At 37.7% G+C, this 24,185-nt stretch overlaps 14 protein-coding genes across 15 annotated transcripts in view; 4 read left to right on the plus strand and 10 right to left on the minus strand.

Annotated features, from left to right (window-relative positions):
• Positions 1-997, minus strand: part of Gasu_47080 (peptidase) — a 2,933-nt gene extending 1,936 nt beyond the window's left edge. Inside the window, exons 1-2 of the mRNA XM_005704183.1 lie at positions 454-997; positions 1-400 (exon numbers count right to left, since the gene is read on the minus strand). The exon at positions 1-400 is cut by the window's left edge and continues 71 nt beyond it. Coding sequence (XP_005704240.1) covers positions 1-400; positions 454-972 — 919 coding nt within the window. The 5' untranslated portion in view covers positions 973-997. The remainder of the gene's footprint in view (positions 401-453) is intronic.
• Positions 998-1,312: 315 nt separating this feature from the next.
• On the minus strand, positions 1,313-3,437 carry Gasu_47090 (uncharacterized protein). The gene has a single exon (XM_005704184.1). The coding sequence runs from the start codon at positions 3,415-3,417 to the stop codon at positions 1,651-1,653; it is 1,767 nt and encodes a 588-aa protein (XP_005704241.1). The 5' UTR covers positions 3,418-3,437; the 3' UTR covers positions 1,313-1,650.
• A 35-nt stretch (positions 3,438-3,472) lies between these two features.
• On the minus strand, positions 3,473-5,117 carry Gasu_47100 (uncharacterized protein). The gene has a single exon (XM_005704185.1). The coding sequence runs from the start codon at positions 5,097-5,099 to the stop codon at positions 3,513-3,515; it is 1,587 nt and encodes a 528-aa protein (XP_005704242.1). The 5' UTR covers positions 5,100-5,117; the 3' UTR covers positions 3,473-3,512.
• Positions 5,118-5,737: 620 nt separating this feature from the next.
• Positions 5,738-6,658, plus strand: Gasu_47110 (uncharacterized protein). Its single transcript, XM_005704186.1, has 3 exons — positions 5,738-6,125; positions 6,171-6,317; positions 6,371-6,658. The coding sequence occupies exons 1-3, from the start codon at positions 5,788-5,790 to the stop codon at positions 6,516-6,518; spliced, it is 633 nt and encodes a 210-aa protein (XP_005704243.1). The 5' UTR covers positions 5,738-5,787; the 3' UTR covers positions 6,519-6,658.
• Positions 6,659-6,796: 138 nt separating this feature from the next.
• Gasu_47120 (2-haloacid dehalogenase) lies at positions 6,797-7,627 on the minus strand. The gene has a single exon (XM_005704187.1). It carries the CDS (start codon positions 7,602-7,604, stop codon positions 6,939-6,941), a length of 666 nt encoding a protein of 221 aa, XP_005704244.1. The 5' UTR covers positions 7,605-7,627; the 3' UTR covers positions 6,797-6,938.
• Positions 7,628-7,982: 355 nt separating this feature from the next.
• Positions 7,983-9,587, minus strand: Gasu_47130 (uncharacterized protein). Its single transcript, XM_005704188.1, has 2 exons — positions 9,020-9,587; positions 7,983-8,897 (listed from the first exon to the last, which is right to left on the minus strand). The coding sequence occupies exons 1-2, from the start codon at positions 9,424-9,426 to the stop codon at positions 8,681-8,683; spliced, it is 624 nt and encodes a 207-aa protein (XP_005704245.1). The 5' UTR covers positions 9,427-9,587; the 3' UTR covers positions 7,983-8,680.
• A 530-nt stretch (positions 9,588-10,117) lies between these two features.
• On the plus strand, positions 10,118-10,662 carry Gasu_47140 (uncharacterized protein). Its single transcript, XM_005704189.1, has 2 exons — positions 10,118-10,339; positions 10,395-10,662. The coding sequence occupies exons 1-2, from the start codon at positions 10,197-10,199 to the stop codon at positions 10,477-10,479; spliced, it is 228 nt and encodes a 75-aa protein (XP_005704246.1). The 5' UTR covers positions 10,118-10,196; the 3' UTR covers positions 10,480-10,662.
• A 12-nt stretch (positions 10,663-10,674) lies between these two features.
• Gasu_47150 (DNA-directed RNA Polymerase II subunit F) lies at positions 10,675-11,547 on the minus strand. The gene is made up of 5 exons (XM_005704190.1): positions 11,491-11,547; positions 11,330-11,444; positions 11,243-11,280; positions 11,017-11,176; positions 10,675-10,953 (listed from the first exon to the last, which is right to left on the minus strand). The coding sequence occupies exons 1-5, from the start codon at positions 11,517-11,519 to the stop codon at positions 10,861-10,863; spliced, it is 435 nt and encodes a 144-aa protein (XP_005704247.1). The 5' UTR covers positions 11,520-11,547; the 3' UTR covers positions 10,675-10,860.
• A 10-nt stretch (positions 11,548-11,557) lies between these two features.
• On the plus strand, positions 11,558-13,168 carry Gasu_47160 (nucleotidyltransferase). Its single transcript, XM_005704191.1, has 9 exons — positions 11,558-11,806; positions 11,863-11,955; positions 12,002-12,074; positions 12,127-12,250; positions 12,303-12,517; positions 12,569-12,682; positions 12,732-12,793; positions 12,841-12,907; positions 12,958-13,168. Exons 1-9 carry the CDS (start codon positions 11,559-11,561, stop codon positions 13,009-13,011), a joined length of 1,050 nt encoding a protein of 349 aa, XP_005704248.1. The 5' UTR covers position 11,558; the 3' UTR covers positions 13,012-13,168.
• Position 13,169: 1 nt separating this feature from the next.
• Positions 13,170-16,527, minus strand: Gasu_47170 (zinc protease). The gene is made up of 10 exons (XM_005704192.1): positions 15,371-16,527; positions 14,826-15,313; positions 14,570-14,775; positions 14,359-14,514; positions 14,077-14,297; positions 13,856-14,025; positions 13,666-13,806; positions 13,447-13,612; positions 13,347-13,389; positions 13,170-13,287 (listed from the first exon to the last, which is right to left on the minus strand). Exons 1-10 carry the CDS (start codon positions 16,504-16,506, stop codon positions 13,198-13,200), a joined length of 2,817 nt encoding a protein of 938 aa, XP_005704249.1. The 5' UTR covers positions 16,507-16,527; the 3' UTR covers positions 13,170-13,197.
• A 5-nt stretch (positions 16,528-16,532) lies between these two features.
• Gasu_47180 (DNA excision repair protein ERCC-2) lies at positions 16,533-18,977 on the minus strand. Its single transcript, XM_005704193.1, has 2 exons — positions 16,716-18,977; positions 16,533-16,666 (listed from the first exon to the last, which is right to left on the minus strand). Exons 1-2 carry the CDS (start codon positions 18,966-18,968, stop codon positions 16,586-16,588), a joined length of 2,334 nt encoding a protein of 777 aa, XP_005704250.1. The 5' UTR covers positions 18,969-18,977; the 3' UTR covers positions 16,533-16,585.
• Positions 18,978-18,982: 5 nt separating this feature from the next.
• On the minus strand, positions 18,983-19,917 carry Gasu_47190 (putative acetate transporter). The gene is made up of 2 exons (XM_005704194.1): positions 19,782-19,917; positions 18,983-19,731 (listed from the first exon to the last, which is right to left on the minus strand). Exons 1-2 carry the CDS (start codon positions 19,819-19,821, stop codon positions 19,025-19,027), a joined length of 747 nt encoding a protein of 248 aa, XP_005704251.1. The 5' UTR covers positions 19,822-19,917; the 3' UTR covers positions 18,983-19,024.
• Positions 19,918-20,112: 195 nt separating this feature from the next.
• On the minus strand, positions 20,113-22,477 carry Gasu_47200 (T-complex protein 1 subunit). 2 transcript variants are annotated; one of them, XM_005704196.1, is made up of 10 exons: positions 22,347-22,477; positions 22,062-22,300; positions 21,416-22,003; positions 21,205-21,363; positions 21,102-21,154; positions 20,893-20,962; positions 20,751-20,841; positions 20,577-20,698; positions 20,395-20,520; positions 20,113-20,339 (listed from the first exon to the last, which is right to left on the minus strand). In XM_005704196.1, exons 1-10 carry the CDS (start codon positions 22,372-22,374, stop codon positions 20,187-20,189), a joined length of 1,629 nt encoding a protein of 542 aa, XP_005704253.1. In that variant the 5' UTR covers positions 22,375-22,477; the 3' UTR covers positions 20,113-20,186. The 2 variants fall into 2 exon arrangements, with proteins under 2 accessions (XP_005704253.1, XP_005704252.1); XM_005704195.1 differs by having other exon boundaries at positions 20,751-20,962.
• A 410-nt stretch (positions 22,478-22,887) lies between these two features.
• Positions 22,888-24,078, plus strand: Gasu_47210 (60S acidic ribosomal protein PO). Its single transcript, XM_005704197.1, has 2 exons — positions 22,888-22,973; positions 23,026-24,078. The coding sequence occupies exons 1-2, from the start codon at positions 22,946-22,948 to the stop codon at positions 23,652-23,654; spliced, it is 657 nt and encodes a 218-aa protein (XP_005704254.1). The 5' UTR covers positions 22,888-22,945; the 3' UTR covers positions 23,655-24,078.
• Positions 24,079-24,185: the final 107 nt, after the last annotated feature.

Genomic DNA, 24,185 nt, shown 5'->3' on the forward strand with positions numbered 1-24,185 from the left:
CAGGAACCAAATCAGCATCAAAGAAATCTTGAGAAACTGAAGAACCATGCGGACGTTTCACACTCTTTGCGAATACTCTCGTCAGCCAACCATTTTTGGGACCTGAACGAAACAATAAAGCCAGTCCACCAGAACCACTACTTTCCAAGTTAAGCAGCACTGCAATATCTTTAGCCCAACGATGTTGAGCAACAAAGCCATGTGCTCCATCCAACACAGGTTCTTCTGCACCATTAAATAGAAAAATAACAGGTCTATTCAACTTCAAAGACCCTGAAATGATATTATTCACGAGTTCCAACATGACACCACATCCTGCAGCGTCATCCGAAGCTCCAGGAGAACCTACAGCCGAATCCACATGACAATTCACCAAAACTGCATTTCTACTAGTTGGATACTGACAGATTCAACAGTAAGTTTTTCTTGCAATATAGCCCATGTTGCACTTACCATATACTTTGGCTGGATTCTCATGATAACATTTTCAATATCAGTATAAACAGTATGAAAGGTGAAATTACCCAGAGACTGAAGTTTTATTCGATAAGTACCATTGACAGTTTGTTTTTCAATCACTGCCTCCAAGTTATTTGCGACATCTGCTCCTTCCTTACGGTTCAAAATTTGCTCCAATTGATCCATGATATATCGTTGACCTTGTTCTAATCCTCTTGAACCAACAACTCTATAACCAATATCTGTAGCTAGTACTTTGACATGTGAAAGAGCTCGTTCACTGGAGAAAGTATGCTGAGGTGTGCTTTCTGCCAGTTTTGGCCTTGGACTATGAGATAAGCCCCAATATGCGATAGATATCAACGCCACCAAAAACAAGACGACTTTGAATACCTCGTCCTGAGTGCCGTGTTCAAAATCTTTTGACTCAAAACTCTTTCTTTCTGCTTCTTCACTTGTAGCCAATTTCACTGTAGTCTTCTTCCTCCTTCGAAGAAAGTTCCAATCGGCCATATTAGAAAAATTCCAGAATCCAATATCTTGTCCTGTCGACTATTGCTGACCTACCAACGTTTCTAGAGTAACAAAATATGAACGTTGTAAAGGGTGTTGGTACCGGCTTTATATGAATCATTTCGATAGTAACCTTGACATTATAGATACGCTTATCCCATGTCTTGTTCTAAGCTTCTCTTAGCATTACTGTCTATTATTTTTGAAGACACCCAGTCATACTAGAGGAGTCAAATTGCGCCGTGTCGCTAGTGCATAATAACTGCAATACAAAAATATAGTTTCAATGGATCACGTGTCGTTGAAATCTTCTATATCAGTCATTTCTCTAAGGACGAGTTTGACTAACATCAATTAGTGTGAGCGACAACATAACTCTCTATATACTAGACTTTCAACCTATTCCTTTATTTCTCTCTATCCTGGTCACTTACTAAAACGGCAATTTTCAAAAGAGACTATTGAAACCTCTCAAGGGCAACTCTTGAACCCATACACCAAAACACCAGAAGTCTATCTTCCTAGTCATTCCGTATCAACTAATGAATTTTTGTTCATATCCATTCTAATCTTACAAATGAGTTTGCATATTTCCCATGGATTTACTCAGGGAAATAAAGGTTGTAGACAATTAGCTACTCTATCAAAATAAAAACATTATATTCTGGATAGGATAAACTAAGTGGGTTGAAAATGACTTAAAGCTTCCATATATTTTTGCTCAGGAGTAAGAGATAAATGTTTACAAACTCTTTGATATTGCAGCAGACCGACACGTGTATAGTCACCTAATCTTCTTTTCATTTCTTCCAAGAGAAGGGGCGGTGCTGTGGAATTTTGGCTCCAACAACATGAAACAATCAAAGCTTCTATCAACTTGGCTGTCACTTCTAAACCTTGAAATTCCACTTGTCGAATAATGGCTTGTGGATCCTTTATAAACTCGAGGGCGTCATTGTCTTGTTGACGGACTGCTCCACAGGCCACTCGAACTTGTAACGTCAACAATTCGGTGGTGACAGGCACATCATGTTGTTTCATATCCTTCAAGACACGTTGGAATAGTTGAAAGTCTCCGGTTTTTGCAATTCCTCTTAAAGACCATTCATAAAACGAATAAACATGTTTTGATGATGCATTTGAACGACCAATCCTTAACAAGTGCATCAGAGTTTCTTCATTCTTACTATATCCTACTGAAAATAGCAAATTAACAAATAAGTTGACATCCAATTGCTGCTGCTTAGCCAAAGCTGTTTCAATTGTTTCAATGGCAAGATTCACTTCTCCACCTTGCGCATATGCAAAAGCTAATGCCGTTTGTATGGCGCCATTTTCTCTGCTAATGTTGGTCTTCTCTTCGTATTTGGAAAGGAATTCTAGTGCTTCCTTATAAAGACCTTGACGACCAAATGTTGCCACAACAAGAGCCACATGCACAGAGTCAATAAAGTTTAAGTCTCTTCTCATTTTATCCAAAATATCTACAGCAGAATGATGGTCTCGAGCAACAAATGCAGCTTGCATGATTTGTTCGTACATATGTTCAGATAAGATAAAGCCTTTGCTATATAAAGTATGGAACAGCACCAACAATTCCTTTGGCTTCCCACAACTAGCTACAAAATCGCAAGTAGCTTTAAGGTGATCATGGCTAAGAATGGAACGCGAAGATGTGCCAATGTAGTTTAAAGCAGAAATCAGGAATTGTATCCGATGAGGAATGTCGTTCCGGATAAGATATCCATAAAACTTTTCAAAGACAGAAGCTGTACGAAATATCCTAAAAGTTTGAATCAAACGCAGAGCAGTTTTTGGATCAGCATCTAAAGCTGATTCAAACCATAGCAAAACGTCAGTATGAGGAAAATTGGGGAAGGTGCGTAACTCATAAAATCGTAAATATAGATTAGCCACTTCCTCAGACTGACCAACTGAAGATAAATATCTTGCAATTTGACGAAAATTCTTTAAAGCAATGTGGTTCAATACCACATCATCTTTAACCAAATCCACAGCCTCGTTCCAGCGGCCGCTTTTGATGACTTCGTATATCGACTGATTTATTTCGTCTCTTTTTGCAGCTGAGAAAGCAAGTTTCTGCTTCCGAAACATAAGTTTAGAAGAAGAATTTTGTGTACCAACTTCCGATTCGTCCCCTTCTCTGTCTTCTGAAGAGCTTTCGGCACGTGCCAAAGTCGATGACATTAAGTTTCTTTTTGGAGCTGTGTATATTAGAAATGAACTCGGTTTCTTTAATAAGTTAATTGTGTCTGACGTCAAACTAAAAGCTTCCAGTTCTCTTGGACGACTATCTTTCACGTCGAATCTCGGTAAAACTCTGGACGACACCCAACAACAGCTAATCAGGTCGAAAACATTCTTGTTATAAGTTATCTTTGGAGAAGACAACCATAAAGAACGCGAAATAAGATATGAAGCCATAACTAAAAGGTTCAAGAAGAGGATACCGAGAGCAGCGGCTCCTTAACGAAACAAGCTGAAATCAATAATAGCAAATCAAGAAGAAGATTAAGATGTTATTGTAACCTTTTTCGAACGATTCCTAAGTAATCTACCATACCAGAACTTTCTAAAGTATTTTCTATTTCAAGTAAACCATTTTGAGATATAAAGATTCCTTTGGACTCCAAATATTGAAAAAATTCTTCTAAGTGTGAAATAACGTGACTTGGTTGCTTCAAACTCGAAAAGCTGACTTTGTCAGTTAGTGCAACATTGGATATCTCTTCTAAACTAATCATCTCTGCTGCCAATTGAATAAAAAGTTGAGCCATAAATGGAGAAACAGAGCAAAACTGGCTTTCTAAGAATTCCAAAAGTCTACGAGCACTTTCAAAATCCTTTCGTTCCTTTGCCCATTCCAATGCTAAACAATTAACTTCTTCAGTCAGCGTCTTCGAGCGTTGCAGCAAGGAAACCAAAAGACAAGGATTCAAAAAAGAACTGGTTTCACTTTGGGAAGACTTACAGAAGAAAAGCAACTTGCGAATCCATAAAGGTTGAATACGCTGGTTCAAAATACAAAGTCCATCTAAAAATCCATATAAAGCTTCCGAATCTTGTATATTGTCCACAATGATACCTAAGAGTTGCTCTTCTTTCATATACTTCAAAGACCATTCTTTGTTCTCCAACAGAAAAATCGCAATCTTCAGCATCGACTCGGATTTCTTCTTCTGTCTTTGTATAACTTGCTCATCTTCTACAAATATAATTTTGGCGCCACTATATTCAGAACAAAAGCTTAAAATTCTTTCAACCATAAAAGCGTCATTATTATCCACAAAAGGTTCCAAAAAGTTGGCAGGAATATTTAAAGTAATTCGCTCAGTTTGACAAAATTCCAACCATTGCAAAGCTGCATCTAAACGCTCTATATTTCTTAGTGTCTCAAGGACAGCGAAACCAAATTTGTCCTTTGTTCTTACATCTGCGACACTCAACACCTTGTATAATAAAGCACTACATCTTGCCTTGTCCCCAAGTAACCATAGGGCAGCCATACTATAAACATATACACAGGGTTTCAAGGCAGAACTTGTGAACATCGCCCAGTGGGGACATGTCGCATAGATATCATAAACTTTTTCCCACTGTCCAGAACACAATAGAACTTCCAAATAAACTTCAAGTTGCTCTGAACGTTCCTGAGTTTCTTCTTGTGCTTTTTTGTAAATAGAAGAACTTAATTGAGTTACTGTGGCGATGTTTTCAATCAGAAACGAAAAATACTTCTCAGGATCCGCCTTTTTAAGAGACAACACATCTCCGGTTTCTACTATCTTGTGTATACTTGGACCATAATAACCGAGCCTACTAGCTAAAGAAAACAGTGTCTCCTTGTCCTCCTTTGTTTTTATTTGCCATTCTCTCAACAATTTTCTGCCGTTAGTGGTGTCAGTTGCTGGCTTCCAGCGTAGTTTCTTGTCAGAAGGACTTGCATCTCTTACGGCATCTTGAGGCGTCACTGGAACTCTTTGTAAGGAATCTTCCGTTGTTTTACTTGCTGTTTCACAATTTGTATACAGTGTACGCAAGCTTTGTCTCTTAAGGCGACGAGAACCTGGTTCGTATAGCTGTTTCCATCGCAACTTGTTCCACATTGCCCAATAGAAAATACGTCATTATGGCTCACTAATATTTCTAGTGATTTTTCGTTACGAGTAGGGAACAATAAACAAGAGTTTATAATGAGCAGGGAATATGATAGATATCCTCATAAAACCTGGATTGAGTTGTACACTATTGTGCCAACATTCCTATCCTGTCAAAGCAAAGTTGTTCGTGTCAATAAGATTCCTTCTCAATGAAACTCAACAAATTGGCATTGTGTTGTTTCAAATTTGACCTTTTTGTTTAGACTCTTAGCATATCCATGTTATCTTTCAATCATCTCTAACAACCTGAGAAATGTCAATCATTATTATTGCTACCTGGAAACAAAACCCATAAATCCACTCTTCTACAACAATAGAAAGCCTGGAGGTACAGAAATGCATTCCTTTTATTGAGGAAATTTTATTTTGGTTACAATAAGAAGAGGTTGTTCAGTCTTTTTTGTTTGAATGGCAAGAGTGCATAATAGCTACAAGAAAAGATCCTTCAAGTAGAGGTTTTCATTTCTAAGTATAATTACAACAACATAAAACGATACACTTCAAATGTTTTCTTATGTTTCTTGATAGGATACAGAGCAGTTTCTTGAAGTTATCATTCCCATAACAACCAAAATACCAAAAGGATAACAGAAATGAACATTCATTTCATTTGGAAGAGTGTGCCTGGACGATTATGGAGGAAGAGCAAAACACAGCAAAGGGAACATCAAGTTCTGGCAACACAAAAGGTGTTGTTGAAGGTGAAACAACTTTAGCAAACCAACTGACTTTCAATCAATCACAAGAGACAGTTTCTACTGTTTCAAATGCAGGAAACCAGGCCGATGAGAGAACAGAGACGAGAGGAGGAGCGCCAAATACGAAGGAGCCTTCTCAGTCTGCCGAACCTGTTCAGAATAACTTATCTACAAAGTCGACAGCAAATCCTTCTGAAGGAAAAAGTACCCAACCAACTCCACCAGTAGTGAATCCTTTGGACCATCACGCTAACGAAAGAACTTTCAACTCTTGGTAAGTAAAAGTTGGCTACTATGACTTCTATTTATATTTTCTTAGGCAAAGAACTTCTGCTGCATATCTTGTGATTGGTATAGCACTAGCCAAATTTTTCAAAGGTCTTACAGCTATTGCTGGTTTCATTTTCTTTTTGATTGGTTGTGTCATTGTAGTTTTTGCAGCTCTTCGCTTTGAATCTAAGAGAAGGTAAGAATTGAATAGGATTCTGTCTATGTACCACTTTTTATTGAAACTTTTAGGCATATTGACAAGTTTGAATATCCTGCTGAGACAGTGGGTCCTTGGATAGTCACTTTGTGTACTGTTGGAGTAGGCGTATTGTCGCTGGCTGCTTTGTGGTTGGGAGGCAAGCCAGCCTTCATAAAGAACGGAAGGCTCTTTTTCTAACATTGGCGAGTGATGGATACATAATGTTATCAAACAGAGTTGCTACAAAGAATAATATTTGATGGCTTTTTTCCAACTTGATGCAAATTCGTTCTTGAACAGACAAAAATGGTTTGTTAATGGCCATTGATTACTCGATTTTGGTTGTTCGAAAAGCAGCTTGACTTTAAGTCATTTGTAAAATCTTCTCTTGTTATATTTAAATAGACACGATAGCTTGGGTGTGTTACTTCCATACTCAGCAAAAAGTCTTCATCTTTACAACTGGAGACAGAATTATTTTGATAAGACTCTTTATTTTCTTTGACACAAGTTCCGGAACAGAATATTGACATAGGATTATCTGCACGAATATATGTGTCTTTACTCCTTACTGGTGTTGCTTCATTTTCTAAAATGGCTACGTGAAAAAGGCTAGCTTCATAAACGTTGTACGACGTTAAGTAACTGATTCAAATTGTAGATAGTTGTGAAATTTCCGGGTAAAACGTCAGCCACACTTTCACTTCTATTGAGCCAGAAAACTTGAAAACCAAAGTTTGAAGCTCCAATCGCATCCCAACAATTGGAACTAATAAAAGCAACGTTCTGCCTGGGGACTTGAAACTTACGAGTGACTAGATCATACACAGAGGGGTGAGGTTTGTACACTTGAACTTCCGAAACCGAAATAAGTTGGTCAAATAAAGGGGCCACATTTGCGCAATCGACAAGGCTCTCGAGGGAAGGCAAAGTCCCGTTACTTAAGATGGCCGTGGTGAAGTCATTTTCCTTGAGTTGATTCAAACAGGACGGTACATCTTCATAACAATCCAATCTCTTGTATGCATCTAGTAGATTCACTTTGCTTGAGTCGTCTTGAAAACCGTGAACTTGTAGTGAATACTGCAAAGAGTCTGCCGTTATTTGATCAAAAGGAACGTAAAGACCCATCAAACTCCTTAGCCACGTATATTCAAGTTGTTTCTGTCTCCATAGCGCTGAAACAGAAGCATATTTGTCACCTAAAATTCTCTGAAACTTGCAAACTGCGGAGTGGACGTTGAACAACGTGCCATAGGCATCAAAAACACAGCAAGCAATCATTTGGAATATTATGGGAAAATGAAAATTTGAGGCACTGTATTTTAAAGACTATGACACGTGCGTGGCACGTGTCATCATATTAAAAAAAAGCCCCCTCCTGGCCCTAGGCCAGGGCGTAGGAGGGGGATGGGGGAGGTAGCAGCGTGTGGTGAAATGCATAGACTTTTCAAAATACAGAGCCTTACTCATCTCATGAGGGTTAGGTACATGTCTGAATAAGCACACTCTCTAAAAAGCCGCTCTTCTTCATGTAGCTAGAATGTCAACTAATTCATTTCTTGAGCTTTACAGAAATCCTTACAGAAAAAGGTTCTTCTATATCTACCTGATCAGTGAGAAGCCAGATACAAATGCTCTATCTATCAACTATCTCAAATCTCTGAATTTTGATATTTCATTATTGTTCTATTTTATATACACCGATCATTACATTTTATGATCGATTCAAATCCACGCATCGAGAAAATACCGGTTTTTTTATTATTCAAGTAGTAAGCTTATACTAGTGATTAAAATGAATAGGACAGCACAGCCCTTCGAAATATCTCCGACCCATGGAGAAGAGCTTTGACACGTCATTTGACCGCATGGATAAAGTTTTCAGTTGCCACATGGCAGATGAGAACCCAAACATTCGCTCTAGTAAAATTCGATTCTGTACCAAAAAAACTTGCAGTTGATAATTCTACTACTTACACTCACTCTGAGCATGGTTCACTCTTTCTACAAAAGCTATCTTGAAGTCTTGTGGTCTCTAAGATATAACGTCTCAGCTTGTCAATGACTCGTCGATGGATAATTAAAGTAGAACATCGAACCAACAGTTTTCGATATAGATAAAGAGTTTTTGCAAGAAAGAAAAACTTAGACTGTGTATCCAATATGCTTATGAAAATTGCCATGTTGTCTGCCTCAGATTATTACAACGCAGGCTATCTTTACAAACTCCTTTAGCTCTGAATGAATCATAGCCATTAAAATTTGAACCAGTTGTTTAACAACCAGTCGATCTATGTAGATAAAAGTTTTCATGTCGCGGCTCAAAATGACAAATGGCTACTCGTTTGATTCCTAATTCAGCTTCCCAACTCTGTGAACCCCAAACTGAACAATAAACTTGAGCTTAAAAGTCTTCGCAACAATAATATGATACACAGAAGTGAAAGCTTAGAGATATTTAAGCTCAAGAGAAAGTCAGAGGTACTGCAAAAGAACTTTTCTTCATCAAACAAGTTTTCTATGTAAAAACTACCGAAGTTGTCGGAGACACTAACTTGCTGATAAATCCAACCGCTTGAACAAATTGTTTATGGCAAATGTGCGAAAGAGTGAAACGGAATACTGAAAAGAAATTGCAGGTACAAGCTGTATACGAAAATACAAAAAGTACGTCAATTCTCCATTGTAACACTCACTCTTCTACTATAGTCCATTTGCTGACAGACAATTCTTCAGCTGGAAACTGAGTCAAGATACATTCAAACTCTTCGATGGACAGAGGTTTTCGTCTCCTAGGAGTGGCAAGGTCACTGCTAAAAGAAAGCCTTTGTAAGACTTCTTCTGCAGAGACATAGTTATCCATAACATCTTCATCTTCATCATAGACATACTCTGAAACAGAATCATCTATGCTTAAACTGGGTTTCTTGGACTTTTCTTGACGTTGTAACAGTGACTTTAGCAGCTGTTCCCAGCCCCTTCGAGTCCTTTTTTTCTTCATATTACCGGTCTTTTGTTTTTTTCTGCTCTGCCCTCTTAACCCAAAACAGGACCTGCCGTAGTTGTCATATAAATAGAGGCAGAAGTTCAGCAGCTGCAACATTTTGCAGTTTCTCTGTTTATTTACTCTATCCAAAAGACTTGAATTAGAGGGAAGAAAAACACTTCATCAAAAACTTCCGTGCAGTTTCAAACAAAAACTTTCCAACAACTGGACAAAATGAAGCAAATTGTGACAACTGGCAGCGACGGTCACAGCCAGAATAGAATGGACAAGGTCGGATGCATTTTGCATGTTCATCGAAATTCATAGACACGTCAATCCGCACCCTCCTAAAACCGATGGTTCAGAATAACTCTGTAATCTCGTCAAAGGAAGTTTTATTTTCTTAAAACTTGACTGGTGGTAGCTGCTCTGATAAAGTTCATTGTATTCGTTTCAGGTATTGTTATTTTCAACATTAATATGTAATTTTGAACAGTCTTTCTCCATTTTTATTCTTCTATTTTTCAGATACTTTATTTCAACTAGACTTGTTTATATCTGTTCATATATAACCCAGCTAGTTTTTTAGAATCTATTCAAAGTCAAATATTTTACTAACAAAGGCGCTTTTCATAATATTCATACTATTTTGACAATCTGTTATTAATGCCACCTTTATTACTTTACCCTTTTGAAAACTCAAGTGAAACATATGATTTGCTTTAAAAGACTTGTTCCTTAAACTTTATGACGCTTTCACTAGTATCCCTATTCTGTTCACTTCCACTGTTGTCGAAAGCTTCCATCTTCTAGAAATTCCATTGGAGAAGAATCAGTGGAACAGTTGGAAGAATGAATGCCTAGTGAGACTTCAAGTCGGAAACATTATGTCGTATAAAACTTCCTATCAGCCTTCTCCTCCACCACCACCACCTGTGTTTAATCAGCCGCCTCCTTCAGGCGGTTATTCAAACAATCCTAACGTTGTATATGTTGTTCGACAACCACCTCCTGGTCCAACAACTTACAGGTTAGTAACCAGTATCTTTTCGGTAGCACTGGTGTTTTGAGAGTTGTTTTTATAGTTCTTCTCCCGACACAGATGCACTGGCTTGTTGTGTAGCTTGTTTGTCTGCTTTGGCTTGTTTCGAGTGCTGCCTGTTAATTTAGTTGGATGGTTGCGAAGTGGTAGTATAGTTTTTTTAACTACAACTCCCTGAACTACCATCATAAGGATATTACGACCTATTGTATTGTTACTGGGACATAGCTACCTTGCAGTATTCTCCACTTAGGGATGGTTAGTTTTCGTATAAAGTTATTTCAGAAACTAGTAAACGTGTGACTGTTTGTTTTCTAGAACTCAAGCGTTAACGGATATTTATCTGTCGTTGTGTTTACACAACAGAGAGCATATTGTTTTCAACATATTCGAACACAACAAGAGATATTCAGCAAATTTATATTCACTATCTACGCAAGTTGTCTAAAATACAGTCGTATGTCTATTTCCATTCTACTAGTAAGTACTCGCTAGGTATCCAACGATATCTACTCCAACAACTCATCGACATTCCAGTCTTCAAAAGTTCCATCAGGTAAATATCTACGAATGGTAATTGGAATTTTCCTCTCTCGAAGTTCCTTTTCCAAACGTGTTCAATATATACAAGTATATTATATATAGTAAGCAGTGTATTATCATACCTTTTGGGCAATTTCCAAAGGATCCGTCTCACCTTCCAAATCCACCATAACTGGAGCACCTAAACTTATCTGCAAAGCCCTGGTCCCCAAAATTTTAGCTCTTTCATATTTCGTCAGAAACCTTGTCGTTATTCTTTTTTGGGTAGTCTCTTTGGCTTTTCTACAAATTATTGTGGGTTGTTGCAATCGGTTCTTTGCACAACAGAATACGGTAAGAAACACTTACCCTATTGGCTCCATTATCTGGTTCTCTTCATCTCTTTGCTAAACAACGCTTGGTAGGATTGTAAACATTACAAGTCTTTTTCCTTACCATCAACCAATCAACTTCTTCTTCCCTTTCCTCCGTCTCATCTTCTCGTTCATCAACATCTAAATTCTCCTCATCAAAGTCTAAAGTTGGTTCATCTTCTTCCTCATCAGGGAAACTAGTAGAATTGAGCTTCTTTCAAATAAGGAAGAAAAGTTGCTTACCCTGCCTCATATCCTTCATCATCCGACATGTCGTTGCTGCAACAAATGTAAAACTAAATTTCTGATTGATGAATATGTCGCCTTGTTGTGCTGTCGTCTACGCTTCCGATGTACCTGTTGCTCTTGTCAACCGCTTTTCCTCCATATGTGGCCATTTCAATCTAATAGAAACTGAACAACAATTGACAGAGTTTTTGTCCTATAGCGCTACTTGGTTGAATGGAAAAGATTTGGCTGTGGAGTTGGCTGACACTCTAGCATCCACAGATTCTCGTTGTTTTGTTTCAGCTCTAGTTGGTAGAGATCAGCGTAATTGGTAAATGTTGTTTGTTTTCACGAGTCTCAGTATCATGGGTTCTTATGTCTAATCAGGCATATCGTATTGCTGTCTTTTACACCTCAACGAAAATTCTGTTATCGTTGTTATAATACTGACTTGATGGACTCGCATCGTTGGGTAGATGTGTAAGTATTGTTTCCGTAAGTGATACAATATTTACTTTTATCATAGTTTGTGTTCCATCGTAGAGCAAGCTTTGTTGGAGAATCCTTTCAACCCCGAGGAAAAGAGTAATGATTGGCAAGTAAGTCATTATTTTTGTTATCCTATTCCAAAAAGTGGAAGAGAGCATATAGATGATATCGTTTGTATCACCTTTAGAACAACTATTCCGACATCAAGTTCCGTATTGTGTATGGTTACCCAAATATCAACGACTTTCATGTTTTCCGCGTTTCGATCAAGTCATCATTTTTCCAGGTATAATGTTGTTTTCATAATAGTATACATGATGAAGTTGAAAGTGTGAAAGGTTCCTTTCATCCATTGCATCGAGGCCACTTAGAACTGGCCAAAGTAGCGGAACAGTTGAGCCAACGTCCAGTTATCTTTGAACTTTCCATTCAAAATGCTGATAAAGGAAAGTGGAGTGAGTCTGAGGTGATGGAGAGATTGGCTCAGTTCAGTCGTGAATTGGGTTATTTTTGTGTGTTGACAATAGAACCATTGTTTTATAAGAAAGCCCAGGTGAGTATTACTCATCGAGTCATGAAATCCACTCATCTCTTTATTGCGTAGTTATTTACAGGAGCCTTTTTTGTGGTTGGAGTTGATACGGCCCAAAGAATGGTCGATTCCAAATATTACAACGATGATTATCAACAAATGATTTCGTGTCTACAACCTTTGATGGTACTTGTGTGGGTTTTGGTTATGAGTATCTTCTCTTGACATGACACAGGAATATGGTACCAAAATTCTGGTAGCTGGAAGAATACAAGATCCTTCTTCCAACACAGGAAGGTGTGTGTCCTTATTCTCTTCAAAGACCAACACTAAAAAGAACAAAGATATCTCACATTACAAGATATTTCCATACCTTGTACATTACAAAATTTATTTTATCCCATTCCACAAGTAATAATATGAATTGTATCATTCCTTAGAAGACTGAATGTAAGATATAGGAACTCTTTCGATGCGATATTTCTTCCACATTATTAAGAAAAGGCCAAAGCTAGTTAGTTGTCTCTACTCGTTCCACAAACGACAGTAACCAGTGATAACTTGGGTTGAATATATTTTTGGATGGCATCATTCACTTGTTCCAAGTTTAAAGCTTCAATCTTTAGAGGAAAGTCATCGATCCAATGGAGTGGTCTATCATTCATATAGAAATGAGATGATAACCAAATATATTTTTGGGATTACCTTTCTTGATCCAATGTCTGTATGATAACCGATGCAATACTTTTACTAGTCGCCAGTCCCACTTGAAAGTTACCTTGTATCGTTGCCTAGAATAGTAACAAACATAATAGGAAAAGATTCCTCTCAATTTCAATTACATGACTACCTTTTTGGCTTGCAATTCCCATTCTTCTATTCCATTTTGAACGCTATGATGAAACACATAAAATGATCACCCAAACCAATCTTTTCATTCTATCACTTACAAATGATCCAATTCTCTTTGAATAGCAGCCAATCCTTTAGAAATCAATGCCGGAGAAAAGGTTCCATGTATATTCCAATAACCATCAGCTCCATATGCAGTACCTCCCACTCCTCCATATATTCCATATGTCAGTCCTTGTTGTTCTCTTATCCGTTGCATCAAACCTAAAAACCAACTGGAATGATCCCTTAATACCTATTTTTAGGACTCTACTTACGACTGGATCCATTTCCACCCAAAATATGCATTGCCATCAATATGGCATAATAATCTGGATGACTTTCTGAAATACCAATAGGCTGACCTACCAACACATCTACGCTTTCTTTTTCAGGTAATTCAATAAAACGACGTATTCCTAAATACAATATTCGTCAACCCCATATAAGTATGATATCCAACTTTACCATCGGGTGGAATAGACTTTGCATAATACAGCTTTCCTTCTTTGCTGTTCTCAAAATAGTTTAAAAATTGGTTTCGTTTCCAATCGCCAAAATATTGGCAAACTTGTGTTGATAACACCTCCATAGGAATATCACCAACAGCAACCAAACGTAAACCACCAAGACCATATCTATCAAAGACACTAGTTGAGAAATAGAGTCTCCGATTTTCATCAACTTACTTGCTATGAAAGTCTACAACGTCATCACAGGTTACTCGATGCAAAGCTTCCAAATAGTCTTTCGATCGATATACATAATTTGGATGTCCAAAAGGATACATTTCAGCAAAAAAGTGTTCTTCTGCTACTTGAGTGGTATTATCTTTACAAGACTCTATTTCATCTGCGAGCCTACTGCGTACCATTTCGAAGTCTTGTGGCAAAAAGATGGGAAAACGCAACTTGAAAATATATATATCATCAATAATACGTTATCCTTCTTTCAAGAAAACAATAACTTACCTGTTCTGATAAAAGAGATAATACCAATGACAAGTTTTCCTTTAAACAAACAGCTTCAAAACACAAACGTCGACTCTGACTATGAAAGGATATTCCTGCACCCACATTTTGTAACATTCTCGATATTTCATATTTATGCTCATAATGCTCAGTTCTCTGGATACTTTCCATGAGAATTTCCATACATCTCTCTATCAAGCACTCAACTCACCAAACCCAACATTTCTACCATCACATCGGAAAGCACGAGATTATTCCAACTTCCTTGTCTACCATGTTCCTCACCTCCTATCAAAGAACCTTTTATTCTCACAACTTGTCGAAGAGATGTCTTCATAACAACAAGATTGATTCCATCACAGGGCTCCAAAACAACTACTTGAGATGCCATTTGTACTTTGGGATGTTGAACCGTTTCTACAAATATCATTTCCTTATTTCATCAAAATATAATCCTAACAGCTTACGAGGCAAAAGTATCCATGGATGAGTTGATGAGGAATTTTCTCCAGAATGTGATAATGAAGCATGTAAATTCATTCTATGGAATGAATGCGATTCCTCTAAAGAATGGCTGTCATTCGATTCTTCCAAATGTAATGATGATGCTTGTTGGGGTTCCAACCATCCAACTGTACTTTGATTGGAAACAAAATATTTCTTTGTTACCCTTTGAATATCATCGATACTTATTTGTTCCATATATGCATGCAATTGAGTCATATATTTCCAATCTCCCATAGACATTGCTTCATTCAAGTTTTCTACAAAACCTAAAGTACCATCTCTACCATAATACAAACTAGCATTCATACAAGTCTTTGCAGTGGCCAGTTCTTCCAAAGTTACTCCAGATTGCTTGATTGCCTTTATCTCTTCTAGAATTTGTTGTTCAACTTGGGCAATGGATATTTGTTTACCCATACAAGCATAGATGAAAAACAGACCAGGATCCCTATCGGAGCATCATACTCGTCCTATTCTAGTGTGATTACTATTCTTTTTTACTTACCGAAAAGAACTTTGCCAACCATTGACAACAGTGACCATACCAGAATCCACCAGTCTTTGATAAAGCCTGCTGTTTTTTCCATGAGATAAGATATTTGCCAACAAGGATAGACAAAGAGAGTCTCTATGCATTCCACGTGGACTCTTCCATGCCATTCCTATGACAGCTTCATTTGCTATTCTACGTACAACCAGCCTACGAGGACCTTTTTGTGGAGGTTCTTCCGTAACTTGTTGAGGAATAAGCAACTTGGAAGGTGCAATATCTCCAAAATACTTGGCAATCCACTGCAATACTTGTTCTATTTGAATATCACCTACTAATATCAATGTTGCATTGTTAGGATGATAGAAACGTTGATAAAACTTTCTTAATCGTTCTGCATGACTATTTTCCATATCCCAACGCCAACCAATAGTTGGGTGATGATAAGGATGTGCTTGAAAAGCGGTTGCCCAAATCTCCTTATCCAACGTTGCTATAGGGTCATTTTCATCATTCTCATATTCATTTCGAACGACCACCATTTCTTTGTTCAAGTCAACTTGTCTCAACAAAGCACCGTGCATTCTATCTGCTTCCATTTTCAATGCTTCTTCTACATACTCTTTGGGTAACAGTTCATAATAACTCGTTCTATCCAACCAAGTGTTCGCATTCACTATGGCACCTATATTCTCTAACAAAGTGTTCATAGCTTTGCCATTCTCGCGATGGTAATTCTTAGATCCCTTAAACAGCAAGTGTTCTAATAGATGAGTCGATCCTGTTTCTCCTACTGATTCGTTTCTCGATCCCACTCGATAAGTTACCATAACTGTGGCAACGGGAGCAGTGGAATCTGTTTTCAACAACACTTGTAAACCATTACTCTTCAAACAGTACTCTTCTATTCCATCGCAAGTCCATAGTTTTTCAAACGCTGATGAACAAGGTTGAATAATTTTGGAACTACTTGTGTATTTTTGTCGTGGAAAAGTAAAGCAATAGGGTCGGTGTCCTCCTATCCAGTTGGTTGTTGAGGTGATGGGTTGTCCACCATATTTCTTATGATGGGAAATAAATAGTGTCGTTGTTTTCAATAGTCTTTGAGAATATGTTCTTTTCCAGTTTGTTAAACTACAAAAACAGGCCATCTACGCTTGTTTGGCTATGATGAACAGAATAACATCGCCCGATCGGTTCTCATTATTATTATTATTATTATTATTATTATTATTTATTCCCAACTACTTGAAATAAATGATCTTCATCTCCTGCAGCTAGTTGAGGAGTTTTCAATTGTGGTGTGGTTACCTATGAAATGAATCATTATCATCATACAAAAAATAAACCATGTTATTACCTTTTGGTCTTTCAAACTAGGTCGCCCTTGATTCTTAAAGAACCGAATCAACTCAGACTGCAATGCACCAAAAGAATAGCAACCGTTCTTCACAAAAGGTTGAACCCACAAAGAAAGTTCATGAACCATACTTGGAAAACGTTCATCGCACAAGATAATCGCACCAAAATCTTTTTCATGTCGAATCACTCGACCTATTGCTTGATTCATCGCACGAAGGGCTTCCAATCGATACCAACGTTGTGGATTATTCTTTTTCACAGTAGATAAATAATGTTGTTTCATTTTCACTTTGCGTTGTTGTAAAGGAGGAAATGGAATACCCACTAAAATAACTGCTCTAGCATATTCATCAGAGAAATCAATACCTTCACTCATGCGTCCTCTACAAACTCCAAACAAAATACAACCACTTGCCCTACTATCCACTTGTTCTTGATAGTGACGAAAACTTTCCTGGAATTCCTTCTCTTCTTTGGATTCCACAACCAATGACTTGCGTCTATAAATAGAATCCCAAATAGAAACAAAATCTTTAGATTGGTCACTCGTTTGCATAGAATAGGTTTTCCAATATTCGACACAATCCATTAGCAATTGATAACTCGGGAAAAATACCAACATTCCTCCAGGAATAACCAAAGAAAAGTTATATATACATCGTCCCAATTCTCTCTTGTAAGATATCAAACTTCGGTTGCGATAACTACTATTCAATACTTCTCCACTGGGACCTAAACCCAACATTCCCACAAATAATTGATGTTGACTTATGATATGTCGATTCTCCAACTGAATAGGAAAAGGAATCTGCAACTCACTTTCTAAGAATGATAAAGGACTCAAAGTGCCACTTGTCAATACAAGGCAACGAACTCCTTTTACAAGTTGTTTCATAACGACACCAGGATTAAAGCACCAATAACTCAAAGTGATTCTTCTTCTTGTTTCCTCCGTTTTCTGTTCTCCATAAATACAAACCACATAGGAAAGACGAGCTTCTTCTTCTGACAATTTGAATAACAAACGCATATACTTTAGAAAGGTAAATACGGCATCATTAGAAGAACTTTGAAAATCTACCGAAGATTCAAAGTCACTGTGCTGATCACCAAAGAGTTGCTCAATCTTGGATGAAAAGGCATCGAATGTTTTTGGCGTAAGATTGACTTTAGAAAGCAGCTGAAAGAGAAAACTTGGCTCATAAACCAACTCATGTGCAGAAACGCCATCAAGTAAATGATGCATGTCGTTCAAAAGTGTTCGAAACAACGCTAACAATAATGAAACGGCATCTTGAGAATATTGTTGGATACTTGAAAGGTTGTCTCCTTTTGACTTGACTCTTTGAAGTTGATGAATACAAGCATCCAATAAGCTAGTTGTTAACTCAAAACTTGCACAATTGGCCGCTATATCTTCTATATGATGAGCTTCATCGAATAAAATAATATCGTTGGAAAAATCCATTCGCAGAGACTCTCTTAAATGTAAATCCACTAAATAGTTGTAAGGCAAAAATATGAGTTCGCTTGTAGGTTCCCGTTCTTTCGCAAGATAATAGGGACATATCTCTTCTTTCTTCCCGAAATTCACCCAATCTTCCAAGTCGAGGATCTCATCTGCCATTTTTTCATATTTATAGAAATTCTTCAAGTTATTTCGATATTTACAACCTTTTGATTCACAGAGTGAACGACAGAGTCGATTCTGTTCCGAACCTCGCAAGTGAGATACTTGTGGATGAATACAAAGTTGTTCTCTCGAGCCCAGGACAATCACGCTTGGTCTATATATTGTCTTTCTCAATTGATCAATAGCTTGTGCCAACTGACTATGTGTACGAGAAGTGTATATTATTCTTGGAGTAGGTTGAATGCCTTGGTTTCCACCAAGACTTTGAAAAAGGTCATCCAATGTGGCTCCGTCGTCATTCTCCAACGCACGTTGATTCTCCTTTCCAACTGCACGTGAAAGACTTGATTCCAATCCTTGAAAGAATTCAGCGTCTGAATGATGAAGAGATGACGACTGTCCTTTGGAAATAGTTGACAATTGGCACTTCGCAATAAACGACTGTCTCCAAGCCAAAGTACTGCATAGTAAACAGAGTGTTTTCCCAGTTCCTGTAGGACTTTCTAACATGGCGTGTTGACTTGTTTGAAGTGCTTGGATAACCTTTTCCATATAGTCTCTTTGAACAGGATAAGGTTGAAAAGGAAAGGCAACTTCAACTCCTAAAATAGCTACCATTTCAAATGGGACAAAACACACATTTATTATAATGCATCAACATATCATCATTCCACTCAATCATTTCTATTATAAATTCCTTTATAAATGATCCGAAATATTGGCGTAGTTTGTGGATCACCCAATGGCATGATATGCTTTCCATAATTTTCATTGATAAATAATGCCATTGAGAAATACCATCCATTGGCAGCAACAAATAAACCAGCCACTCCAGGTGCTGTGGTAGAAATGACACCAAAAGAGGCAAAAGATTGGAGAATCAGCTGCACGTCAACCATGAATATCAATATGCATAGCGTCAAGTTGTGATTGAATGTTGCTAACCACAGATAACATGTGAGGATTGCATAACCTACGGCCAAAATACCTATCGGCATATTAACATCATCACCGAATACCAACACTCCCTCATTTTCCAAGGTAATCAAAGTTGCCACGGCTATCCAAAAGGCTCCATATGAAGTCAATGTTAACAGACCAAATGTGTTCCTAGTGATAAAACATAACAATCCAGTCAATAACTGAACTGACCCTCCATAAAAGAAGGCTGGTCCTATAACTCCTGAAGCTACGGTGGAAGGCAACAAACCGGCATTCACTGTGCTTAGGATAAAGTCGGTGCAACTGAACGAAGCTGCACCGAGAATAACAGGATTAGGAAAAGCAGCGGGTGCTATTGGAACAGCTTTCTGTTGGGATTCGATATCATTCAGCTTTTTAAATATTCCATAGGTACTATCTCTTTTCTCTTGTACAATCTCTTTATAAATGGATGAGATACAGCAAAAGAATCTTCAACATTATGCTTACCATCGTTTACTGCATTGTTTTCTTGGCTGTTGTCTTTCATAATTGAAGCACAAACTTCAAAAGGAAAACAGAAGGAGAAATGCAAAGATATGAAATGGAGTCTAGAATTTCCATTTTGCCCAAACACAGAAGAAATTCATCGATCACGTGAATCCCCGAGATCGTCAAGGGAAAGAAATTAGGTCGAGATGAGAAAATGGATCATTTCTAATCCAGAAAGGATGATGGAAGAAATTGATGTGATCTATACAAGAGATTATATGAATATTTGAATACTACTGGGAGCATCAATTTCTTTCTACATATAGACCATAAAGAACGAGCTACAACTGGACGATATAAAAACCTATAGATTATATCGAAGCAACAACATTCCAAAGCTTTATTCTAGAACAAAACAACTTCCTATTCTTCTTCGTTCTGAGGCTGTGATGCATTTTGACCATCATCTTTCTTTTTAGATATTCCAGATACGATATCATCAATCCTTAGCAATAATGCAGCCGACTCCACAGCGGTCTTTATCGTCTGTACCTTTACCGTGTATGGTTCCCAAATCTTTAAGAATGCAACATATTCAATACAAAAATAGCTATTCTTCCTGATAACTTACTCCATATTGCGACATGTCCACAATTTCCCCAGTTTGGCCATTCACACCCCAGGGTGTCTCCTTTCCAGAAGCATATTTTGCACGGAGTTCAGTCAAGGCTCTCACTACATTCGCGCCACAGTTTTCCTATGTTTCAAAAAATTGAGAAAATGGAAAATATTTCCATAACTGCTACCGTATACCAATAATGTCCTTGGTATCACTTCCATCGCTTGTGAAACTGCTCTGTATGGAAACTGAATGACTCCTTCCAAAGATTTGGCTTTCTCTCCCAATGCTTTCGAAACAAACATTTCGGTAGCTCCTAGTTTCATGTACAATTACTATCCAGCAAAGTTACAACTGGTTTAAGTTACCTCCTCCTGGGACAATACGAGGGTCTCTCATGATATTTCTAGCAACGCATAAAGCATCCTGCAAATTACGTTCTATTTCATTCAGAACATCCTTTTTTGAGTTGAGAAATAAAATATCAAACGTCTTCATAACATTAAGTACCTTACTAGCTCCTCTTAATAAAATAGTACAGGCCTTGGGAGAAGCACATTCCGTGATAAAAGTAAAATACCTACATGCAATCCAGTCAGTGCAAATATAGACAAACGATTCAGAAATTATTTTTCCAGCATTATCCATAGGAAGAACGAAAGTTAGTGTGGAAAAATAAATTCATCATCTTTTCTTTAACAAATCTGAAAAATACTTACTCATCGCCAATCTTTTTCACTTCGAACAACCCTGCGATTCCCAAATCACTTTCCTATAAATATAAAAGTAAGAAACTAAATGATATCAAACGAATCTCCCAACCTTTGCTTCTTCTGCTCTTGATACTATAGTAGCTCCTGTAGCTTTAGCAATTCGATTATTTTCTGTCTTCTTCACCCTCCTTATGCATGAAATATTGGCTTTCATAAGATAGTGTTGTGCCAAGTCGCTAACACCTTTCTCTGTAATAACCAAGTCCGGCTGTAACTTACAATAAGTTCTTGTAGTAAAGCTATTAGAAAAAAAGACCAACCTTGAGTTTCACTATCTCGCTGCAAAGTTTCTCCACGTATGTTTCCTCCTGCTTAAGTAGAGCCTCCCAATCACTTTCTTTTGCAATCTCCACGTTGGCTTGACTCTCCAGCTTGGTATACTCAAGAGGACAGTCAAGAAGTAGAATCTTCGGGTTGTTTATCTTTCTGCGCATCTTTGGATGTGTCACATCCTTATCAAACATAACACCGCGAAGAACACATGAATCTTCCACTCCTCCTCCTGGTACCTTTTCTATTCTTGCATAATTCTTGATATCGATAACTTTGTGGCCATCTACTTCTGTGGCGATCGTCCTTACAGCCGTGGAAGCCAATTCACACATAAGTTCCTTATGACGTGACATATACTTTGTTCCAATACAGCTCGCGATGACGTTGTTCACTGCTTTGTTATCGTTTGGATCGATTTTGGTTGCAAGTTTATCTATAACCTCAACGGCATCATCGAGTGCTTTAAAGTATGCATTCACAACGATTCTCGGGTGAATACCTCGCTCTATGAAGGGTTCCGCAACACTTAACAATTCTCCTGCTAACACTATGACTGAAGTTGTTCCATCACCAACCTTTTAGTATATCTGTTATACACTTCTTTCAAATTGAGAGCGATGTCTTCCTACCCACCTCTTCATCCTGTGTTCTCGAAAGTTCGATCATACTTTTTGCAGCTGGGTGGGATACGTCTATTTCTCGCAAAACAGCGTTTCCATCGTTAGTAAGAACGATGCCACCCATAGCATCCAACACCATTTTCAACATAGCGCGTGGTCCTAACGTCGTACGGACTGTATCCGAAACGGCCTTGGCAGCCGTGATGTTGCCAAGTTGTGCCTTGTGGCCGCTTTCTCTCTTTGTTCCCTCTTCTATTAAAAAGTCAGTATGCAAGGGAATCGCGGCAATCCAACTTACTCAGAACTAAAACGGGTACTTGAAACATTTTGCGTCAACGATGCAATAACAGCACAACCAAACTCTCTTCAACTGAAAACGAATGAATGGAAGCTTCCGGAATTGGCGCCAACCGAATGAATGATATGTTATCTTCTGCGCTTCATATGTGTACAATGGCAGATGAAAGGTACCAAGGTTTGAAAAACTTTTACAACTTTTAGAAAGCTATTCATTCAGATGACGTAAAATTTTTGCTTGGTTTCAATGATTTGATGACAACCGTCTTCATAAAAACCTTACGAATATTGCGTGATAAGGAAGAATGACAGCACTCGTTTATCTAGAGGCTACGTATTTCTGCCTTATACAATTCAAGGCATTGTATTTCGAAGGTTGAATGCTTTTGGTTATTTTATTTGAAAGGGAGGCTTTGCAATGTCTCCTCAACTCTTTTTCTTACCTCGGTTGGTAATCGAAGCTTATATGTGAATTGGCTTCACTGAATATGCAATATTTACAATTTTTTGAGTAAACAATGAGTTTGGATATTTGCTAAATGAAGTTTTGTAATAAATCTTTAGCATTACATTTGTATTGGTTGGTATATACCGTCCATTATGCCGACGTCCCGTAGAAGAAAGAATGGTAAGGGAAGTACACCATAAACAACCGTAAACAACTCATTCACTTCTTTTAGGAATAATTAAAAAGCAAGCTAAAAACAGACGACAATCCAATGCAGATATCATAGAAGCCGTGACGAACTGTTTACAAGCTTACAAGAGCATTTACATCCTCAACTTTGACTGTATCAGAAGTTCCATAATGAAGGAACTTAGAAACAACTGGAAAGACTCTCGTTTCTTTTTTGGTAAGAACAAAGTAATGAGATATGTTTTGGGAAAAACAGAAGAGGAAGAACCCTACAAAGGACTGCATCAATTGGCTCCCTTTCTGTCGGGAAATATAGGAGTTTTGTTTACGAGTAGAACAAGAGATCAAGTCCACGACTTTTTTGACAATTTTATTGTAAACGAATATCCAAGAATAGGCTCAAGGGCACCTCGAGATGTGGTATTGAACGCGGGTCCTGTGGATATTCCCGTAGAGCTGGAGCCACGATTGCGGGAGCTCGGATTACCTATTCAAGTACAGAACAACGAGATATTTTTGACGAGTGATGTCCCACTTTTCCAAGAAAATAGTGTTATCAGTAGAGAGAGTGCGAAAATTTTAGAAACGTTGTGTATGCCCATACTGGAAGCACGAGTCGAGATTGTCGCTGAATGGGACTCGGAATTCGGTTTTTCAGCCAATGAACGATAGTGCAGTCGTCTTTTTATCATTTACAATATTTACATAAGAGTAATTTGAAAGTTTTTGAAGTATACCTCAAATTATATCAATATCCTCATATGATAGTCACATGTTTGTGGCATTTCGTATCAGTTTGTTGTTTACTATTATAAGTTGGTTTTGAGATGACAATAAATTCTTGAATGATACAATAACTAACCGCAAGAGTCTCATATAGTTTAGGACTTGGATTCCCACCATTTTAGACTCAAACAACTTGTCTCTGTGCCGACCCACTTGTCGTTCTTAATACTTTAGATAAATTGTATCTAGCCAAACAGGAAGACTAGATTCAACTGATAATAGACAATAATTTTTTATAAACGACAGCAATCAACTAATATATATATATATATACATATACATTCCTGAAACTGCCTTTATGTTTCAATTTTCAGAACCGTAAACTGAAGTAGGACAAATACGGACAACTACAACTCCAATAATATCATATCAACTTACAGATTCGACGGAACTGCGTCTTTTCATAATCATCATCAC

The sequence above is a fragment of the Galdieria sulphuraria genome, assembly GCF_000341285.1.
Source record: "Galdieria sulphuraria unplaced genomic scaffold scaf_44, whole genome shotgun sequence".
Taxonomy (NCBI): domain Eukaryota; phylum Rhodophyta; class Bangiophyceae; order Galdieriales; family Galdieriaceae; genus Galdieria; species Galdieria sulphuraria.

Bases quoted from the DNA above. Each gene is read 5' to 3' on its own strand.
- Gasu_47130 (XM_005704188.1), bottom strand. From the start codon at position 9,426: ATGTTGCAGCTGCTGAACTTCTGCCTCTATTTATATGACAACTACGGC. The intron at 8,898-9,019 runs GTGAGTGTTACA...AATTTGTTCAAG, and splicing joins AAATGGACTATAGTAGAAGA to CGGTTGGATTTATCAGCAAG.
- Gasu_47170 (XM_005704192.1), bottom strand. From the start codon at position 16,506: ATGGCCTGTTTTTGTAGTTTAACAAACTGGAAAAGAACATATTCTCAA. The intron at 14,298-14,358 runs GTAAGTTATTGT...TATATTTTCAAG, and splicing joins TATCTCTTTTATCAGAACAG to TTGCGTTTTCCCATCTTTTT. The intron at 13,613-13,665 runs GTAAGTAGAGTC...GTTGGTTTTTAG, and splicing joins GGGTGGAAATGGATCCAGTC to GTTTGATGCAACGGATAAGA.
- Gasu_47110 (XM_005704186.1), top strand. From the start codon at position 5,788: ATGGAGGAAGAGCAAAACACAGCAAAGGGAACATCAAGTTCTGGCAAC. The intron at 6,126-6,170 runs GTAAGTAAAAGT...ATATTTTCTTAG, and splicing joins GAAAGAACTTTCAACTCTTG to GCAAAGAACTTCTGCTGCAT. The intron at 6,318-6,370 runs GTAAGAATTGAA...TGAAACTTTTAG, and splicing joins CGCTTTGAATCTAAGAGAAG to GCATATTGACAAGTTTGAAT.
- Gasu_47140 (XM_005704189.1), top strand. From the start codon at position 10,197: ATGTCGTATAAAACTTCCTATCAGCCTTCTCCTCCACCACCACCACCT. The intron at 10,340-10,394 runs GTTAGTAACCAG...TTGTTTTTATAG, and splicing joins CCTGGTCCAACAACTTACAG to TTCTTCTCCCGACACAGATG.
- Gasu_47190 (XM_005704194.1), bottom strand. From the start codon at position 19,821: ATGAAAGACAACAGCCAAGAAAACAATGCAGTAAACGATG. The intron at 19,732-19,781 runs GTAAGCATAATG...CCATTTATAAAG, and splicing joins AAACAATGCAGTAAACGATG to AGATTGTACAAGAGAAAAGA.
- Gasu_47160 (XM_005704191.1), top strand. From the start codon at position 11,559: ATGAATATGTCGCCTTGTTGTGCTGTCGTCTACGCTTCCGATGTACCT. The intron at 11,956-12,001 runs GTAAGTATTGTT...CTTTTATCATAG, and splicing joins TCGCATCGTTGGGTAGATGT to TTTGTGTTCCATCGTAGAGC. The intron at 12,251-12,302 runs GTATAATGTTGT...AAAGTGTGAAAG, and splicing joins TCAAGTCATCATTTTTCCAG to GTTCCTTTCATCCATTGCAT.
- Gasu_47180 (XM_005704193.1), bottom strand. From the start codon at position 18,968: ATGGTAGCTATTTTAGGAGTTGAAGTTGCCTTTCCTTTTCAACCTTAT. The intron at 16,667-16,715 runs GTAATAACATGG...TTCATTTCATAG, and splicing joins CTAGTTTGAAAGACCAAAAG to GTAACCACACCACAATTGAA.
- Gasu_47120 (XM_005704187.1), bottom strand. From the start codon at position 7,604: ATGATTGCTTGCTGTGTTTTTGATGCCTATGGCACGTTGTTCAACGTC.
- Gasu_47150 (XM_005704190.1), bottom strand. From the start codon at position 11,519: ATGTCGGATGATGAAGGATATGAGGCAGG. The intron at 11,177-11,242 runs GTAAGTGTTTCT...AATAATTTGTAG, and splicing joins CAGATAATGGAGCCAATAGG to AAAAGCCAAAGAGACTACCC. The intron at 10,954-11,016 runs GTATGATAATAC...CGTTTGGAAAAG, and splicing joins CTTTGGAAATTGCCCAAAAG to GAACTTCGAGAGAGGAAAAT.
- Gasu_47200 (XM_005704195.1), bottom strand. From the start codon at position 22,374: ATGTTTCAAGTACCCGTTTTAGTTCTGA. The intron at 22,301-22,346 runs GTAAGTTGGATT...ACTTTTTAATAG, and splicing joins AGTACCCGTTTTAGTTCTGA to AAGAGGGAACAAAGAGAGAA. The intron at 21,155-21,204 runs GTTGGGAGATTC...TTATATTTATAG, and splicing joins CAAGAGCAGAAGAAGCAAAG to GAAAGTGATTTGGGAATCGC.
- Gasu_47100 (XM_005704185.1), bottom strand. From the start codon at position 5,099: ATGTGGAACAAGTTGCGATGGAAACAGCTATACGAACCAGGTTCTCGT.
- Gasu_47210 (XM_005704197.1), top strand. From the start codon at position 22,946: ATGCCGACGTCCCGTAGAAGAAAGAATG. The intron at 22,974-23,025 runs GTAAGGGAAGTA...CACTTCTTTTAG, and splicing joins GTCCCGTAGAAGAAAGAATG to GAATAATTAAAAAGCAAGCT.
- Gasu_47090 (XM_005704184.1), bottom strand. From the start codon at position 3,417: ATGGCTTCATATCTTATTTCGCGTTCTTTATGGTTGTCTTCTCCAAAG.